Here is a 20,156-nt window from a genome sequence, read left to right on the forward strand (position 1 = left end):
TAATTCCTATTCATCCTACAGAAAAACCGTTGCCTGCTGTACCCACTCCACCAAAAGCCATGTGAGTTGTTCCTACCTGGGGCACCCACAATACCCTGCACCTAGCAAATTTTACATTATTTTTACATGTTCATCTCTCCAACCAGATAGACCCTTAAGACAGGGTCTCTGTTTCTGTTCTTTAAGTGCTTAGCATATACTAAGTGCTCAAAATGTGTTGAATGAAGACTCAATTCCCAAGTGCAAAAATTATGATCAGTGTAGCTGCCATAGGGGACACGTTGCAATGTGCCAGATGCTGCAAAGCAATTCATATACATTCCTTCATTTGTTCCTTACAGCTTCCCTGAGATCACTGTCCTCATCCCTGTTTATTCAGTGGGGATTTAAAGAGGTGAAGGGACTTGTCCAAGGCCACACAGGCAGAAAAGGGTGGAGCCTTGTCTGCTGTAGTCAGAGTCCTCAGTCCACAGTCAAGCCTGTGCCATCAGGAGTATGCAGAGACTGCTAGCTGCCCACTCCATCTATTCTCTCCTTTCTTGGTAACAGAACCCCAGTTTCTATTTGGGGTGGGAATGTACCCAGTTAACAGACCACATTTCAGCTAGGTGTGCTATGTGACTCAGTCCTATGGGATTTCCAGAGGTCTCCTTCAAATGAAATGTGGACCACGTAACTAGAGCCCCAGGAGCCATCTTGAGCCATGAGGTGTCCTTGAAGATGGAAGCCAGGATTGAAAGTGGCACTGCAGAAAGATGGGAGCCTGGGTTCCTGATGACACTGGGGGCCGTAGGGGTCATGGTCTGTGATGGGAAAATAAACTATCTCATTAAGCCACAGTAGTAGAGCTCTGTTTATGCAGCCAAACCCGGGACAAAGGGTCGGGTTGAATCTCACCCCTCTTCATCCCCTGGGGCCAACTCAGAGAAGAAGCCAGCATGGGTGATATAAAGTGTTTCTTTATTTGAACATCATTCCACCTGCACTGAAGCTCAAATCCAGCAGCAGCAGAAGGGATCAGGACCAAGATAAATGGTACCAAATTGGACAATGAACAGCGAGGACACATTCAGACAGAACTCACTAATGGGGTGTAGACAACACCAAGCTATCCTAACGACACACAGCACAGGCCCTCTGAGGTCTGCTGGTCAGAGCTCTGGGAAGGACTGTGGCTCCCTTGTTCCCTCCTCAGGAAACTCCAGTCCCACTTGAAGGCTAGCCCTGAGCCAGGCAGGGGCCTGCGGAAGTTTCTTGTGCTGGGAAGATCCCAGCTTTTCCAAAGAGAGGGTTTCCCTTTCTTAGTTCACACTGGAAGCTGGAGAAGGGTGATTCCCCTGTGCCCAAGCGGGAATCTCAAAAGAAGGCCAAAGAATTTTCTCCCACAGCCTTGTCTAAAAGCTCTCAACTTCTTGGCTATTCCAGGCCTGAAAAGGATCTTGATCCTATCCATAGTCCTCACCCCCTCAGGAAAACAATGTCTTCCTCCATGGATGCTGGTCCCCAAAGAGGAAAGTTTTCACATTGCAGAGACCCAGAAAGACTTGACCAACCAGTGCTCCGAACCACCTCTAGGTTGTGGCTGCTTTCGCTTATCCTGAAAGAGTCCCCAGACCAGGGCAGAGAAAACCAGATAGATAGTGCCAGACCCCTCTGATCTTGTCACAGCTGGGGGAGGGGTGCCTCAATGGGCCGCTTGCAAAGCTCAGCTTCTTTCAGGGACCAAGGAACAGACGATCTCTCTCCAGCCTCCTCCTGAAGGCTAAAGCCAAACCACCTGCCTTGGGTGAGGACACACCACAAGACTTCCCTTGCTATGATGGCTGCCATCTGGGCCCCAGGTTTGGTGACGCGTCGGCCTCACTGGGGGCCCAGCTGCAGCATCTGTTACCACTCTGCTCCTGCCTCTGCTGAAGCCTCAGGGACAGGGCTGTGGTTTGACCCGCACTCCAACCTCCTTCCCTTCCCTGTGTTACCCTGGCATCCCTTCTGCTTACCCAACCCTGCTTACCGGACCCCAGAATCCTGGGTGCATCTCCAGGCTGCCCCTTCCTCTGCCAGGGCAGCAGCTGTCTGGGTGGATGGTGACGTGGAAACACTGTCAGTCCACCCCAAAGGAAATTAACCTCCCTCTTCTTGGCCACTAACCCAGTCAAGTGGTGCTAACCTCCTCAGAAATCACCTGGGCTCAGTATCCCCGGATGTGGTCCCCCTGCCCCAAAGGGGTGGGGTGTTGGCTGCCTGGGCCCCGGGCCTGGGCCTTGGCCTCTGAGGTGGTAGGTTCTAACCTCTCCATCAGGGCAGAGGGATCTGGTGGCCTTCTTAGGCGGTAGGCATCCTTTGGGGACAAGCTCTCCCTCACACATTGTGCACACAGCCGCTGCCCCCCCATTCCTTGGGTCCCATCTACTCTATCCTCCTCTCTTTCCCCTTTCTTTTTACCCCTGCATCCCAGTCTGGCCTCCCACAACCCATCTCTCTCCATTTGCCTCCTTCACCTTCCTATTTCTTCTTCCGTCTTTCCAGCCACCTCCCCTCCCCCATCCCAAGTTCTCTGTCCATCTTGGTCCCCTCTCTGTTCACTCTCTTCTCTCTCCATTTCTGTACCTCTCTCAGTACCCGCTCCTCCTCCTTGCTGTCTCTGTCTCTCCGTCTCCCTCTCTCCTTCTCTCCATCTCTGACTTTCCCTATCTCTGCACCTCCCTTCTTCTCTTTCTCCCACCTCTGTCTTCTCCCCATTCCTGATCACTTGCTCCCAGCCCCTACCCCTGCAGCCTTCCAACACTGGGCTTTGGTTTGGATCCTTGAGGAACTCACTTCTGCCCCCCACTCCCTCCCATTAAGCCTGGGACCCCAGTGTACAGCCCACCCCCCTGGCAGCTGCTGGGGAAGGCACCCGTCGTGAGGCTGCAGTGTGGGGCTTGATGGGAGCAGGAGAGCGGGGAGCACAGTGCCAGGGCCAGAGCACTGGGGGGAAAGTGTTTGCCCAGAGGAGGGGGTCGAGAGGGTGGGGTCAGGACTTGTTAAGTTCCAGGTTTCAGGATCCTACCAGGACCCAGCATCTGATTCCAGTTAGGGTCCAGATGGGGCACTCAGACAGAGGATTTCTAGGATCTGTCTTGGGAACCCTAACTCTCAGGTCCAAGTCCATGGAAATGAACACAGGATTGGCAAATACATGGCACTCACTGCTTTTCTCCCCTCCTTTGCCTGAGGCTGACATAACGCAATGGTGACGATATGCTTCCCCATTGAGCCTCACGCTCCTGCACAGTGGACCAGGCAGCCAGTACCGAAGAGAGAAGTAGGCACAGAGATGAAGCCAACCTGCTGCCCAAACAAGGGGCCGAAAGGAGTTGTCCACGTCCCAGGCCAGATGGCTGTACTGCCAGGTACACGGAGCAGTGCAGAGAGTTCAGACACACCTGGAGTCTCCCTCGCTTGCTCCCTGCCAACGGCACAGGAGATGCCCCTACGTGGGAGGAGGGGGGAGAGAAGACTCCTCAGCTGCCACACACGCGTGCGCGCGCGCGCACACACACACACACTCACACACTCATGCCTCGGCTCCAAGCACTGCCCATCGGGCTGCAGACCCTGGGCATATCGCAAGGCGAGAGGTGGGCAAGGAGGAGGAAGAGGTGGGGACAGGGTTACAAGGCCTGGGAGTGGGGACAGGGGTACCCTGTTCAGAGGTGACCTGCAAGTTCAAGTTATGCAGAAAAGTATCAAATAGGCAAGACAGTCTCTGCCCTTGGCAGATGCCTGGGGTGGGGGGCATGAGAAGGAGCAGAGGGGGGATGTGTCCCCTAATTCCCCACTCTAGGGTCCCCCTCTCTAACCCCCAACCCTGACAACAGGGCCAAGAAGTCTGTGCTGTACAAAATAGGCCGGGGTCAAGGGTCCAGTCACTGGTGAGACATCCCAGCAGAGAGGAGGCCAGGCCAGCGCCCCACCCCCACACCCTGAGCCGCTTCCAGCCCCCGCTGCCATGGTCAGGTGCCACCAAGACCAGAGTCAGAGTGCCTCCTCCCGCTGCCTCCAGAGCCTATCTGTCTTTTCCAGACTCTGGGCTGAACAGGGCCCCCACCAGCAGTTGACAGAGAGGCCCTGTGCTTTCTCCCTCGGTGCAGCTCAGACTCCTTTGGGAGAGCTGGGAGCAGGCTGGAGCAGGGACAGAGAGGCCCCAGGGAGGCTGGTGGCTCCTGGAGCTCTGTGACGATGTGATGGAACCATCATTGGCAAAAAAAAAAATAGTAGGAAAGAGTCCGATCTGCCCTGGGGCAGTGTCTTGAATAAGTAAGTTTCTGCAGGAGGCAGGAGCCAGAGGAGGCGAGGATACAGCCAGGCAGCAGCCCTCCAGACTGAGGGAGCCACAGCGCCTCTTTCCCCTGAAGACTCTGCAGGGCCGCCAGGCCAGGCTAGAGAGGAGAGGAGAAGCCCAAGGGACAGGGGGCTCCGGCTCCCCTACGTCAGTTGAGGGAGGAACGGAACCAGGCCCTCCCAGGGTCTGCAGGGCTCTCCCCTCTCCCAGGCTGTACCCCAGCCCCAACCTCTCTTCAAAGCCTGGAGCTCACAGGCAGGTAGCAGGTGAGAAGTCTGTCCGAGATCAGGGTCTTCCCTCGGAGCGTGACTGGAGGGATGAGAGGGCAGGCGACAGGACAAGCTGAGGGCAGGTCAATTCCTGGGCTGTGATCCTGGCCTTCAGGGTCCCTGTGAGTGAGCAACGGGACAGGGGAGGACTCCCCATCCGGAGACATCACCCCCTGGCCGCAACACGGAGCTTACTGTAGAGCCCACAAAATCTAAGAGAGAGAGAGAATCAGAGAAAGTCAGAGGGCATTGGGGCTCCCCTTGGCCACTCCTCAGGGCAAATCTGGGCAGAGGGGTGAGCTGCACAGGCTCTGGAATCCCAAGCAGGCCTCTGACTAGCCAGATGGCCTTGAGTGAGCCATTTGACCTCTCTGAGCCCCCATTTCCTCATAGAAAATGGGCATAATAGCCTACTTCACAGGGTGATTCTGAGGGGTCAAAAAAACATACATAATGCCAGCCAAGGACTTTGCACAGTGTTTGGCACGGAGTAAATGCTGGAAATGATAGCAATTTATTTTATTTTTTCCTTTTCTTCCAGAGGTCTTTGGTCAGCACTCAACTGTGAGGCTCACTCATTTTGAGGTCCCAGTGAGGGAGGGAGACCCCCGGACGCTGAAGGAAGGCAAACTGGGGCTTCCTCACGTCACTTTTAACACTGAGCTGTTAGGGCACTTTGGGCAGGAAGGAGAGGATGTTGAGGGGGGCCACCTCACACCAGTCACATCCCCAAGCCCCTTCTTCAGAAAGGCCAGATGGCTGTCTTAGTCTTGCACTTCTGAAAGCTGCCACTAGAGGGCAGGCACTGACCTCACACCAAGACGACAGAAACCACCTGGGGTGTCAGGATCTCCAGGGGCAGGAGCCTCAGAGAAGGACAGGTTAGCAGCCCAGCAGCCCAGGAGGGCCCGGAAAAGGGGGCAGCAGTGAAGAAGAGCTTGGCCTCTGGACTTGGACCTGGGTTCAAATCCTAGCTCCACCACTTAGGTGACCTTGGGCATCTAAGTTAGTTACTGGACCTCTCTGGACCTTGGCTTTCTCATTTGTAAAATGGTGGTCATGATGCCTCCCTGATGGGGAGTCAGGGGCAGTGACGCTTTTACTGAGCATTCACCACATGCCCCTTTACAGGCATAATCTTTCTTCCTCACAGGACAGCCCTGTAAGGTGGTACTATTCTCACCAGCCTCATTTTATGAAATGCAGGAAACTGAGACTCAAGGAGGTGAAGTCATTTCTTAGCCCAGCCTGCTTCCGACACAGACGATCTACCTTCATAGGCCAAGGGTTCCACCACAATACTAGACTACCTCCTGCCAAATGAGATAGTAACTCTCACCACCATTATCCCCATTTTATAGATGAGAGACTCCAAGAGATGAATGTAATTAATGGAAAGTGCTAAACATAGACCCAGCACATGCTAATAGCTCAAGGAAGGGTGTGACTATGAAAATGACTCCTAGTTCTCACAGCGTAGAACGCACCCCTAGACAGACAGGGTGTCTGTCCATCAGTGCAATGCAGTGTCTCCCCTTGCTCCTGGGGCAGGGTGGGCCCCCAGGTCAGAAGACCGACCCTCCTTTGGAGAACGATCTGGCACTATCATTACAATTGTAAGTGTGCAATTCTGCTTCTGGAAAGACACCAAGAAAACACTTGTGTATAAGAGGGCACAGACAAAGATGTTCATTGTAGCATTGTCAATAATAATAAAAACCTGGGAACCTCCCTAATAGCCCCTAGAAGAATGGTTAAGAAACTACACTTCTTTCATCTTATGTAATGCTAAACATTAGATAAAAAGGGCAAGACAGTTCTCCATAAAATGATAAAGAAAGAGCTTTAAGATATGCTCTAGAGTTGAGCACAGAAAGCAATCTGAGGAGGGGTTTGTTGAAGATGATGCCTATCCCATGTTATATCAGCACATAACACTATATTTTGTAAAGGGATGTATAATGTTTGTAGATACATAGATAACCATCTGATAGAGCAGGTTACCCCTGAGTCTCTGGCCTTATATGTAAATTTTTCTTTATTATATTTTAATGTTAGTTGATATATACTATTAAAAAGAAACAACAGGGCCGGCCCGTGGCTTAGCGGTTAAGTGCATGCGCTCCGCTGCTGGCAGCCTGGGTTCGGATCCCGGGAGTGCACCGCTTCTCTGGCCATGCTGGGGCCGCGTCCCACATACAGCAACTGGAAGGATGTGCAGCTATGACATACAACTATCTACTGGGGCTTTGGGGGGAAAAAATAAATAAATAAAATCTTTAAAAAGAAACAACAGGCCTAAAAAGGAGTCACTTGTGCTCAGTCCCACATCAGCAAACCAAGACTTAATACCAACTTAACCAACTGCAGTTTCAGCTCCTCCCAAGAATGTAGTCTTTTTTTTCTCCTTCTTTTTTTTCTCCCCAAAGCCCCAGTAGATAGTTGTATGTCGTAGTTGTACATCCTTCTAGTTGCTGTATGTGGGACGCGGCATCAGCGTGGACGGAGAAGTAGTGCGTCGGTGCACGCCCGGGCCGCCAGTAGCGGAGTGTGCGTACTTAACCGCTAAGCCACGGGGCTGGTCCCCACAAGAATGTAGTCTTAACCAGTAAGTCTGGAATTTTCTGGTCAGCACCAATGAGGCAATCTGCCACATACACTCTTTCCAGCCTCCAAAGAAAAATGTATCCCTTCCTCCTTCTGCCTATAAAAGCCTTCCCTTTTGTACAGCTCCTTGGAGCTCCCTTCTATTTCTAGATGGGATGCTGCCTGGTTCATGAATCATTGAACAAAACCAATTAGATCTTCAAATTTACTGAGTTGAATTTTTGTTATTTAATAGACTTGGTGGCGGGGCCGGCCCCGTGGCTTAGTGGTTAAGTGCACGCGCTCCGCTGCTGGCGGCCTGGGCGTGCACCCATGCACCGCTTCTCCGGCCATGCTAAGGCCGCGTCTACTGGGGCTTTGGGGGAAAAATAAATAAAATTATAATAGACTTGGTGGCAGCAATGGGACCTGAAGTGAACTTCTGATGGCATTTGGGGACAACGAGAAACACAGGAGTGGTACCCCACAAACCCTTTGAGTTCTCCATGTTTCTCGCCATTTCCAAGGGCCATGAGTAAGTTCCTCTCAGTTTTGAGCTCCGCTTTCTATGCATCAAGCTCCTGATCTAATTGGTTTTCCAATACAGGACAGGTCATCTTGAGCTGGCAGACAGTTCTGCCCAGAGCCCAATGGAGCTGGTAGATGGTTTTGCCTGGAGCCAAGCCCCTAGCCTTTCAGACTGCAATTCCCAGGTTTTTGAGCAGAAAACCTCAGCCCTTAATTCTGTCCTCAGATTCCACATTGAGGAACTGCTGATAGTTCAAATCTACAGTTCTCCATTTGTTTGGAATCAGTCTGCAGTCCCCATTCTTTGGGATCTCCTGGTTCAATCTTTTCCCCAGTCCAAGGTTCCATAGGAATTGTTGGTGGTACAAACAAGGCCTTCTCTTGGCCAGCACACAGTAACATCTCTTGGTTACTGCCAATATATTAAGATGCATATGTTTGTTGGTCTTGTTTTGTGTAGATAAAGGCTAATTGCTAATGGGAATCTCAGAAGTCAAAAAAAGTCACAAAAATTGGTGGGCAAAAGTCGAGTGTTTAAGAGCTGTGAGAGTGCTAACTACCTGACCCAAAGACTCCCATGTTAGGATAAGTTGCTCATGGAATGCGTCAGATTGACACTAACCCCATTTTCTTGGGGTTGGTCACCCACCAACCCCAAGAAAATTTCCATGCAATGAAGTACTCTATAAAATGCCACATAATCTCCAGCCTAGCAGCTCATCCCTTTTACGTATTAGTTTGGCTCTGAGAAACCCAAAGTCTTAGCTAAAAATAAATAAATAAATAATAAAATGGGACCTTTAAATTTCAAAGAGTCAAGCGTGCCACCTTCTGGCGCACCTGCTTATTTTATGTCTAAGGACTATAATCCTGGTAGCTGTAAATATCTAGAAAAATGGCAAAATCTTACTGAAAACAACCTAGAATTAAAATGGCCATTAGAAGGCATGTTCCAATTAGATAAGATCATTTAAGAAGTGTACCTAAAAGTACGAGATCCCAAATTAAACAAACAGAATGGGACACCTATTTTAATTGGTATGCAGAAGTTTTCAAAAGGCTTCAAAATTCCAAAAATACCTTCATTGAAAGTTTCATTGCAAAAAGGATCTAATGAAAAATTAAAGACACAAGAGGTACCTAAAACAAGAGACTACAAGACTAAACAAAAGTCCACCAGCTTAATGGCCCTACAGACACCCCATCCCAGAATTGAGGAGACTCAGAGGGATTTTCTGGTAAACTGCTATGTTATTCCCCTAAACAGCCAAGGGGAAACTAAAATTAAAATCAGTGAGGGCCGGCTCCGTGGCTTAGCGGTTAAGTGCGTGCGCTCTGATGCTGGCGGCCCGGGTTCGGATCCCGGGAGCGCCCCGAGGCACCACTTCTCCGTCCAACGCGAGGCCGAGTCCCACATACAGCAACTAGAAGGATGTGAACCTATGACATACAACTATCTACTGGGGCTTTGGGGGGAAAAAACTGAATAAATAAAATCTTTAAAATCAGTGAAAACACCTTGCCAAATTTTAGTAAATATCAGAGCTACACCCTCCACTTTAAACTCCACTCAGAACCTGTAGACAGGATCCTGGAAAAAACTGGTAGAAGCAGGCTAAGGTTGAGAATTCTTAACCAGAATCAGCTCTCCCAGATCTCTGTCTGTAGTACCCAATAGAAAGAGGAAAATAAAATATTTTTTGCACCCTCTTTGGGGACATCTCTTGAATCCAAGAGGTTGTTCAATATTGCCAGATATATTCGCTGCTTGTTCCAGCTGAAACCTGACAAGATATTTGCAAGGATTTAATAACTCTATGATCAGAAATTTGGAGAAACTAGAAGCTCATATTCAGAGCCTGATAGGAATTTCTACCCAATGTACAAATCTAAATGTACCCAGAGTAAAAGAAAAACCTTCTAAAGCCCTTGTAAAAGGATTTATGGGTGTATCAACCTATGATGTCATTTAAGTTGTAACCTAAATTCCTTGAGGAATTAAAAGCAACTGTCATTATCTTAGAAATCTTTGCAAAACCAGAAATGCAGCTCTAGAGGCAAAGTCCATCTGTCCTTTTTACCAATCCCAACACCTCCCCTATTTATCTCAAAAGGCTTGTAAGTATTGTAAAAATTATGACCTTAAGAAACCAAAGTACTTCTTGGAGGAACTTGCATTCTTTCCCTGTACCTTTGAGATGTAAATATTCTGCTTGATCCCTCCAGGAACTCTTATTTTGATGATCTCTTTAAAATACAAACTTTAGGGAGGTAATTCTTATCAAAGGGAGAATAAAAGGGGGAAAGGTCATTTGAAACTTAGGCAAATAAAAATCATGTGTCTCCTCCACAAATATTAGTAGAAAAAGCTTTAGCCATGTGAGCAGATAAACTTAACTCATTCCAACTGTTCTTTTAAAACTAGTGAATTTTACATTATCATACTCGTCTTGTGGCTAAAATTTTAAAATGAACCTATAAGGTCTTTGTTTGCATCTGTCTGTATGTTTACGTGTCTATATATGTATCTTGTAGATGTGTGGCATTTCCTACCTCCAGATGGTATTACTAAAATTAATTTGTGAAGGAGCTCTGTTTAGTTGGCTTAAACAAACAAGCATTTATATAAACTTAGTATTCATAAAAATTCTCAAAAGTATAATAGAAACTGTGGGAGATCAAGATTTGGCCACCCTGAGATATATCTCTTTACTTTGATTATTTTCTCTGATGGACATTTGACCTCCCCCACTAACTGCCTGAAGAATTTCACATAGAAGACCTGTTCAAGAAAGGAGTTACTATCTGATGGCTGTAATATAATGTAAAATAGATGTTACAATAGGAAAGGCACCAACAAGCCCCTCTTATCAAAAATTCTGTCTCTCTGCCACATTCTCTAGATGGCCCTGCAAGGAGTTGCCAGGCAAACATTTACATTTATAAGGTAAATCTCCATTTGTAAAGGTATCTCCCTCTCTGTATTGGGAAGAGGGGGGATGACCTCATTTCTAGAAACTTATCAATGTGGAAGGTGAGGCCTTAAATCTGCATAATAACCTTACTCTTGTTTCCTGTGCTTTAGTGGTAATCTCCTGTAACTGACTCCCCCCACCCCCAACATCCTCCTTTGTCTTTAGCTGAAGATGGTATTTAAGATGAGAATTTCCGCTATTGTGCTGAGGAACGCAGTGTCCCTGGTTTCTCCCATGTATACATGTTATTAAACTTGGTATTATTTTCTCCTGCTAACCTGTCTTCTTAATTATTTGGCCAGCCATAAGAACCTTAAGGGAAAGGGCAGAGGGGGATTCTCTCTCTTCCCCCAACAAAACTAACCAAATGCTTTTCAGGTTCACATGATCTGGGAAACTATTCGGTATTAAAGCTAGTTAAGTTGGTTCGTTTAATTAAAATAGACATGTCTTTAAAGTTATCAGCATTAAATATAATATTTTTATTCTACCTATGCTTACTAAAGGTCAAATGAGTTCATATTATCTCTTATAAAATTTGTCAACAAGAAAAACAGCTTGGGATGATGGCTGACTTTGTCTAACATCTCATGAAATTTTTGTGAGTAATCTAAACATAGTTGTTAAGAACAAGTAAATTAAATAGATAAAAAGGTTTTAGGTGAACTTTTAAAATAGGTTCCCCAAATCTTTCAGTAACCTACAACCTGTAAGTTTTGCTAAGTTAAGTTAAATGATGTGTTAAGTTAAATTCATTGAATATCCAGATCATTTCCAAATAAGATAAAATACTGAAACATTAATTACTGAACATAGGTTTATCCACATTTTGCCTCCTTTTACAGAGGAATTAAAGATATTTGGGTCTATTAGTAAACATGTTTTGTGCCACATGGAGACATTTTTATGAGAAGGCATGTTTCTAGAAATCATAAAAAGTATTTATAAATTTGCTAAGCCACAGGACAGTTCATAATTGTTTACTTCTTTATTTTCACTAAAAATTAAGGTTTTTAAGAGTTAAAAATTCTAATATATGTAATTAAAGCCACTACAGTTTGTGGAAAAGGAATCTTTGGAAAGAAATTTTAATGCATGGTCAAGCTGGCTAAGGTTAGAATAAAGTTAATTAAGGGAAACGAGTTTTGTGTGTGTGTGTGTGTGTGTGTGTGTGTGTGTGTAAGAAAGATCAGCCCTGAGCTAACATCCATGCCAATCCTCCTCCTTTTTTTTCCCCCTTTTTCTCCCCAAAGCCCCAGTAGATAGTTGTATGTCATAGTTGCACATCCTTCTAGTTGCTGTATGTGGGATACGGCCTCAGCATGGCCGGAAAAGCGGTGTGTTGGTGCGCGCCCGGGATCTGAACCCGGGCCGCCAGTAGCAGAGCACGGGAGCTTAACTGCTAAGCCACGGGGCCAGCCCTAAATGAGTTTTAATATCAAAAGTAAGCTGGTGCAAAATTAGAATTTGGTTTTCTCTTTCTTAAAAGGACAAAGTTTTCTTGGACTATTGGTCTCCTCTTGATAATAAGAGATTATGAAAGTTTTTCTTTACCTTTTAAGTAATCTGCCTAGAAAAAACAAATATCTTGTGTCTTATCAAAATAATCACCTATGGGGGCTGGCCCCATAGCTTGGCGGTTAAGTGCGCGCGCTCCGCTACTGGCGGCCCAGGTTCGGATCCCAGGCACGCACCAACGCATCACTTCTCTGGCCATGCTGAGGCCGCGTCCCACGTATAGCAACTAGAAGGATGTGCACCTATGACATACAACTATCTACTGGGGCTTTGGGGAAAAAAAAAGGAGGAGGATTGGCAATAGATGTTAGCTCAGAGCTGGTCTTCCTCAGCAAAAAAAAGAGGAGGATTAGCACGGATGTTAGCTCAGGGCTGATCTTCCTCACAAAAAAATAAATAAATAAATAAATAAATAAATAATCACCTATGTTCCATGTTGTCTTTATCAAGTCTTTGATTACTTAAGTAAACCTAGTCTTCTCGATATTAAAAGAACTAAGTTTTGGGCCAGCCCCGTGGCTTAGCGGTTGAGTGCGTGTGCTCCACTGCTGGCGGCCCGGGTTCGGATCCCGGGCGTGCACTGACGCACTGCTTCTCCGACCATGCTGGGGCCGCATCCCACATGCAGCAACTGGAGGGATGTGCAACTGTGACATACAGCTATCTACTGGGGCTTTGAGGGGAAAATAAATAAATAAATAAAATCTTTAAAAAGAAAAAAAAAAAGAACTAAGTTTTGCTCAGAACTATATAACCTTCTGTATCTGCCTATGAAGTCTTTAATTGTTACCATGGTTAAATGGATAACTAAGTATTGTTCCATAGTGACCTATAATCCTATTTGAGCAAATGTTTCAAAACATTTTGTATTTTTGACAAATTTCTAAAAATCAAATTCTGAATGAAGTCTTTTTGACTTTGAACTAAATTTGGGATTTTCCAGAGGCTCCCTGGAACATCTCAAAAGATTTGTTCTCTCTCATTACAAAAAGGGAGATATTAAACTAATTAGGCTTTTTTTTTTTTGGTGAGGAAGATTAGCCCTGAGCTAACATCTGTTGCCAATCCTCCTCTTTTTGCTGAGGAAGATTGGCCCAACATCTGTGCCCCTCTTCCTCTACTTTATATGTGGGAGGACTGCCACAGCATGGCTTGGTGAGCGGTGAGTAGGTCCACACTCGGGATCTGAACCTGCAAACCCTGGGCCGCCAAAGTGGAGCATGTGAACTTAACCTATGCCACCGGGCCAGCCCCCGCCCCCCTAATTAGGCTTATTTGATATGTTAAATTAGATGGGAAGCATTGTCAAATAAGAAGCAATACTAAGCCTTCTTTATATTATGTCTGTATAGGTATATGTTATAAATGTTTCAGAAATTGTGTGAAATTCCTAGAAGTTGGCTATGTCCTGACATAACGTTATCAGTCATAATTCAGTTATTTATAACAGTTATGTTAAAATGTTGCATGTTACAGAAATAACCAAATTTCCTTGTCAATTCCATTATAATGAACTGTCATCAGATCTTTAACCACGGGTATTTTAAATCTTTGTTATTATAGAGAGCTATTGTTTTACTCAGATGCTTTTGCAAAAGTGTTCCTGCAAAACTGCATAATCTTCAAGGAAATTCATAGAAGGACTTTTGACAAGTACAGGTTTCTGATAACCTTAAGATCATAAAACTGAACTGGGTAAGAACTTCCAGAACTGATGGAAAAACTGGATTCAAGCAGAACAATATGAATTTTGTTTTTAGTGCTGTCAAGTCAATTTTAACTCCTAGTGACCCTGTGTACAGCAGAGCAGAACCCTGCCCAGTCTTTTTGCACATCCTCTCACCTTCCAGCGCTATATCAGACAATGCTCTGCTGCTGTTCATAGGGTTTTCATGGCCAATTTTTTCAGAAGTGGGTGGCCAGATCCTTCTTCCAAGTCTGCCTTAGTCTGAAAGTTCTGCTGAAACCTGTCCACCATGGGTGACCCCGCTGGTATTTGAAATACTGGTGGCATAGCTTTCAACATCACAGCAACATGCAGCCGCCACAGTATGACAACCGACAGACGGGTGGTGTGGTTCCCTGGCCGGGAAATGAACACGGGCCACAGCAGTGAGAGTGCCAAATCTTAACCACTAGACCACCAGGGCTGGCTAAATGTTAATTAAATGGAACTGAATGAATTGAAAATGATGATTATAATTTTTATGACCTTTTGTTTGAAACATTGCTGGTGCTTTAATGTTTTGTTTTTCCAGATTTGAGGAAACTTTTCTCTTAAGCTACCTATGACTTACAACAATTTAGTAAAGTATACCTTTGTAAACAAAGGTGAAACATTTACTTTTTTCCCCTACATGATCCCTCCAGAATTTGGAAACCCTTAAGTGTTCTTTTCATGGCAATATAGTTAGTTGCATAAGTTCAGTGAGAATCTGTGTAACAGTACACAATTGGAAATACTGGCTATATTACCAAGGCTTTCACTGGATTGTCATGTTTGAGAGAGATGTGCATAGACTCAGATATGACCAGATAGCATTAAGGAACTAAGGTTGAGGGAGGCCAGCCCCATGGCATAGTGGTTAAATCCAGCACACTCTGCTTCGGCCACCTGGGTTTGTGGGTTCAGATCCTGGGAATGGACCAACACCACTCGTCAGCCATGCTGTGGCAGCATCCCACACACAAAATAGAGGAAGACTGGCACAGATGTTAGCTCAGGGCTAATCTTCCTCAAGCAAAAAAAAAAAAAAAAAGAGGAAGATTGGCAACAGATGTTAGCTCAGAGCAAATCTTCCTCAGCAAAAAAAAAAAAAAAAAAAAAAAGGGAACTAAGGTTGACTTTACGGAACCAATAAATCCCTTGGAAAAATAGTCCTGGTACCTTGCTTACAAGGTTCCAGCAAAGCAATCTTTAAAAAACTTATATGGTCAATCACTATTCTTACTATACTTATATAAATAATCAAACCAAGTTTAATACAAATTACTTTTACTGTGATTACCTTTGGCAAGAAATGGGGATAATTGTAGAAAGAAAAATTATGTGTGCACCTTTGTAGATATTAGATTCTAGTCCTATTAATTGTCTTTGAGGTTTTGTTATATACCTATAAATGGACGGTATCCTGAATTCTAGTTACTCAAATATCTGGCTATGACTCTCCAAACTATTTCCAGTTTTCTCCCACCCTTCTGATTTGGAATCACTAAGAACAAAGTCTTCCCCTGGGTCTCCTTGGAAGGGACTACACCAAGTCATCCTCACTAAACTTCAGGGACTTGAGCCTTGAGTACACATCTCACAGCTGAAGAAGGCTCTACCTGACATCTAGTCCTGGACAAACGCTGGAGACCTTCAAATCACATTGACTAGGAAGAGAAGTAGCTGACATCAAAACAGACTGCTTCTTCCCAAGTCTCCGGATCAAGACTTCATACCTTGGGCCGGCCCCGTGGCTTAGCGGTTAAGTGTGCGCGCTCTGCTACTGGCGGCCCAGGTTCGCATCCCGGGCGCACACTGACGCACAGCTTCTCCGGCCACGCTGAGGCCGCGTCCCACATACAGCAACTAGAAGGATGTGCAACTATGACATACAACTATCTACTGGGGCTTTGTGGGGGGAAAAAAAAGGAGGAGGATTGGCAATAGATGTTAGCTCAGAGCCGGTCTTCCTCAGCAAAAAGAGGACGATTAGCACAGATGTTAGCTCAGGGCTGATCTTCCTCACAAAAAAAAAAAAAAAAAGACTTCATACTTTAACTAAACATGAAACCCTCTCTTTTCTTTCCTTCCTTTACTCTGACATTAGCCTGGAAAGATAACGCCATCATGTGTATCTCTGAGCCCATTGCTAAGGAGGGTAAACTCTGGAATTTAGACCAACTTTTTATTTCAGGTCAGGAAAAACCTAACCAACCCCTGGCTTGAGCAGGCAAATGCAACGATCCCAGAGAATGAATCCATTAATAGTGCCACTTTAGTGGAAGTGGTTTGTGCCCCACAGGATTAATTTTTTCTATTATGGTTACTACTTTCCTTGGGCCTATGAATGCCTAGATGGCTACTGTAAAACCAGGCAATGCCTCTTAAGTTATCTAACTGTGCCCCTAACTGTTTACAGACAAACTGAGACACCTCATTGGTCAACTCCACTGAATTTACATCATCAAGTTAGAAAGGACCTACCGGGGGCATTCATGACTTGGGATTTGCTTCCTTTGGCAGGTTCCTACTTCCCTAGTTAAGAGTAAATGTAAATGAGGCTATCTATAATCAGGAACCTCTCCTTAACTCTTGAAAATACTGCAGAATCGGCTGCTAAAGCAATAGCTGTCCAACAAAAATCCTTAGACTCTCTGGCCAAGGTTCTTCATAATAGGACAGCCCTTGATTATCTTTTAGCTGAGCAAGGAGGTGTCTGTGCTGTGGCCAACATCACCCGCTGCAGCTGAATTAACACTTCTGTGGAAGGTGAAACTCAGTTACATGAGATCACTGAGCAAGCTACTTGGCTTAAAAGGTGACTCCTTCAACAGGGTCTTTCTGTGACTTATTTGATTTTGATTGGTTTGAGTCTTGGGAACCATGGCTCCAAAGTACACTCCAAACATTGGGAATTAATCCTACTTATTATAATCATAATAATCTCCCTGGTACGTTATATTCTCTCAAAAGCTTTAAATGTGTGTTTGCAGCTGCTAACTAACCACCAAGCAAATGATCTTCCTAAGACTGGAATGTCAGGAAAAGAACAAAGAGAATGACTGACTTAAAGATTGTGAACCTGAAGCCATAACCTGCGATATCACAAGGATTAAGCAAAAACGTCATGCCCTGTGAGCACCATGCAAAGAATCAACAAAAGCTGCAAGAACTACAGAGTGGGAGCTGAGAGTGGCGCTAATGCCTTAATTTTTTATCATATCTCTCAGTTAGGCTGAGAGTGTGATCAAAAGAGAATTGTTAAAAAGAAACAACAGCCCAAAATGGAGTCACTTGTGCTAAGCCCCACGTCAGCAAACCAAGACAATACCTAACCTAGTTGCAGTTTCAGCCCCTCCCAAGAATGTAGTCTTAACCAGTAAGTCTGGAACTTTCTGGTTAGCACCAGTGAGGTAATCTGCCACATAGACCCTTTCCATCCCCCAAAGTCCCCTCTTTCCTTATCTCTTCCCCCTTCTGCCTATAAAAGCTTTCCCTTTTCTACAGCTCCTTGGGGCTCCCTTCTATTTCTAGAAGGGATGCTGCCTGGTTCATGAATTGTTGAACAAAACCAATTAGATCTTCAAATTTACTCAGATGAATTTTTGTTATTTAACAATACAAGAGTTTATATGTAATATACTTGGTATAAAGCATACTGTAACATCTATGGGCTCACCATGCAAGAAATATAACTCTACCAATAATTTGTACTTACCTACATGTCCCCCATCTCATGCTCCTGGCTTCCCACCTTCCATCCTAACCACAGATAACCACCATCCTACCTTTTGTATTTCTCATTTCTTTGCTTTTTTAAAAAACATATTACCATAAATATGTACATGTTTAAACTGTACATTGCTTAGTGTTGCTTGATTTTTAAGCTCAATAAAAATATCACTCTGTCATTTTCTGGAACTTGATTATGTTTTCCTCTCTCTCAATATTATGTTTCCAGGACATATCTATTCTGTTACATACAACTGAAGTTCATTCATTTTCACAGTTGTGAGCTATTCGTGATGTGAATATATCACCATTTATTTATCCATCCTCCTGTCAATGGCCATTTAGGTTGTTTTTAGTTGTTTACTATTTTGAAACCGCTGCCAAGAGCATTTTTGTACATTTCTTAGGGGTTTACACTCATGGGTGGGTTTGCTGGGTCATAGGCATGCAAATGTTCGGATTTGAGGGATAACATCAAATTGTTTTCAAGGTGGTCGTACTGCCTGTACCGTTTCCAATTTTGGCTTCACTCTCAGGACTTTGAAGTCCGTCGGTGTGTGTCCGTCTCTGTGCCGCCCCCACCCCGCCCCTGCAGCCGCCCACCGCCCACTGGAAGCGGAAGCCGCACTCGCCTTTGTTCTCCGGCTTGAGCTCCTCCTGCAGCAGGTCTGTTTGCCGGTTGCCCAGCACGAAGGCGAGGAAGGAGAGGATGAGGGCGTTGAGGATGCCGATGATGGCCAGGATGTACGCCCAGCGCACCGAACAGTCCCCCAGGGAGTACTTCCCGGTCTTGGCCCCGCACATGTCCCGGATCGTCTCGGCATCCCAGCCGTCGGGGAAGATCATGCAGCCCAGCACGAGGCACAGAGCTGAGGGGGCGCGAGGCCGGGCCCACCGCCGCGGACAGGAAGGAAAAGAGAAGGGGATGGTTACTCCTCAGAGCCTGAGGACCACCAGAAGCCCTCCTCAGGCTGGGCCCGCACACCCGCTCCACCCATCAACCCAAGAGCCTGTTAAACCACTTACTGTGGGTTCCGGAATCTAGGATTTGTGATGGCCTCCTGCCTCGGGGCAAAGAAACTATCCCGAACCCACAATGCCCTCTGCTGCCCCATCAAGTCAACTCCTCCTCCAAGAAGCCTTCCAGAAATATGAGAAAATTGTAAACCACGGTCACCTCCTTCAGCATCTTGACCCTGCATACCCTCTCCCATCCTGGTCCTTCTTCATATTTGTAATTCATTCAACAAATATTTACTGAGCGCCATTTTCCTTTCATTCAAGATGCTGGAAATACATTCTCATTCACACAACTGAGCACTGAGCTCAGAGAACAGACTGTGAGGTGAGGATGATGGGGTTTGAGGCTAGTTCTCCCACTTAGTGTATGACTTTGGGGACCCGCCTGTTTGTGTCGGTGTAACTTACCTCACCGGGTGGGGGTGGGGGTGAGGATTAAATGATGTACTGCTTGTAAGGCACTTAGCACAGTGCCAGCCATTCACTCACTCAAGTAGTGTCTATTGAGGGCCTACTGTGTGCCAGACACTGGACTAGGCTGGGGGTCGGGGTACTTGGACTCGAGCCTTGCGGACCTTGCAGCACAGTGGGGGAGCGGTCCATTAGAGCAAAGCAGCTCAGAGGGCTGGGGCTCCAACCCTGGCTCAGCTATTTTCTAGATGTGTCACCTAGAGCCAGTTCCTTCACCTTTGAGCCTCAGTTTCCTCATCTGTGAAATGGGGAAAATGATGGTATTCAAGTGATTGTAAAGATTACAGGAGGCAGCAAATGTAAAGTGCCTGGCACAGTAAGTCCCAGGTAAATGTTAGCTGATATTATTATCAAAACTAGTCATAATGATAAAAATAATAATCACACAAATAAGGAAATGGTTGGGGGGGAGGGGCTTGGTTTCAGATGGGGGAGAGGAGGGAGAAGGGCAAGGCCAAGAAGAGCTTTTCAATGGAAATGCGCCCCCACTGGTTCCCTCCTTGGCACCCTGGCTCTGGGTTTAGTGACCGGCCTGTGCCAATCCCAGCCGGCAGTGGTCTGGGTGGGCTCTTCCCAGCGCTCAGCCTAGTGGGTGGGACCCAAGTCCAAGTCAATCAGCACATTGCATTCCTCCGATAACTGATTGGCTCAAGGAGAGACACGTGCCCCACACAGCCAATCAGAGCCAGTGGCGCTCAGTAGGCGACTGGGGCTGTGACCTTCACCTCCTCGCCTTGCAGTGGGGCAGCCACGTGACTTGTGACTGTGTCTGCGGCTTGACATCGCCCTCTTAGTGTCTGAGGTCCTGCCAGTGACTGGGTTAGTGTGTCTCAGACCCGAAGGTTCCACATCAGGCCCATGGGGTGCTTAACCTGGGTTTTAGATGACAGTGATGACAGTGCGGGTGGTGGTCCATTCTGCCCACTGTCCACGAGGCCCCAGGGTGGTGAGGGGACCCTTGGATTTGTCAGCTCCCTCCCTCATCTACCGTGGGAGAAAGTGCTCCCTTGGCCCCAAACTTCCTT

The 20,156-nt window shown here is 46.2% G+C and overlaps 1 protein-coding gene across 1 annotated transcript in view; it reads right to left on the bottom strand.

The window, feature by feature from the left end:
- Window positions 1-913: 913 nt before the first annotated feature.
- Window positions 914-20,156, bottom strand: part of LHFPL4 (LHFPL tetraspan subfamily member 4) — a 42,693-nt gene continuing 23,450 nt past the window's right edge. Inside the window, exons 3-4 of the mRNA XM_087431423.1 lie at window positions 18,273-18,509; window positions 914-4,805 (exon numbers count right to left, since the gene is read on the bottom strand). Of these exons, the coding sequence (XP_087287549.1) occupies window positions 4,705-4,805; window positions 18,273-18,509 (338 nt within the window). The 3' untranslated portion in view covers window positions 914-4,704. The remainder of the gene's footprint in view (window positions 4,806-18,272; window positions 18,510-20,156) is intronic.

The sequence above is a fragment of the Ceratotherium simum genome, chromosome 5, assembly GCF_057802395.1.
Source record: "Ceratotherium simum simum isolate JZ-2026a chromosome 5, ASM5780239v1, whole genome shotgun sequence".
Lineage (NCBI taxonomy): Eukaryota > Metazoa > Chordata > Mammalia > Perissodactyla > Rhinocerotidae > Ceratotherium > Ceratotherium simum.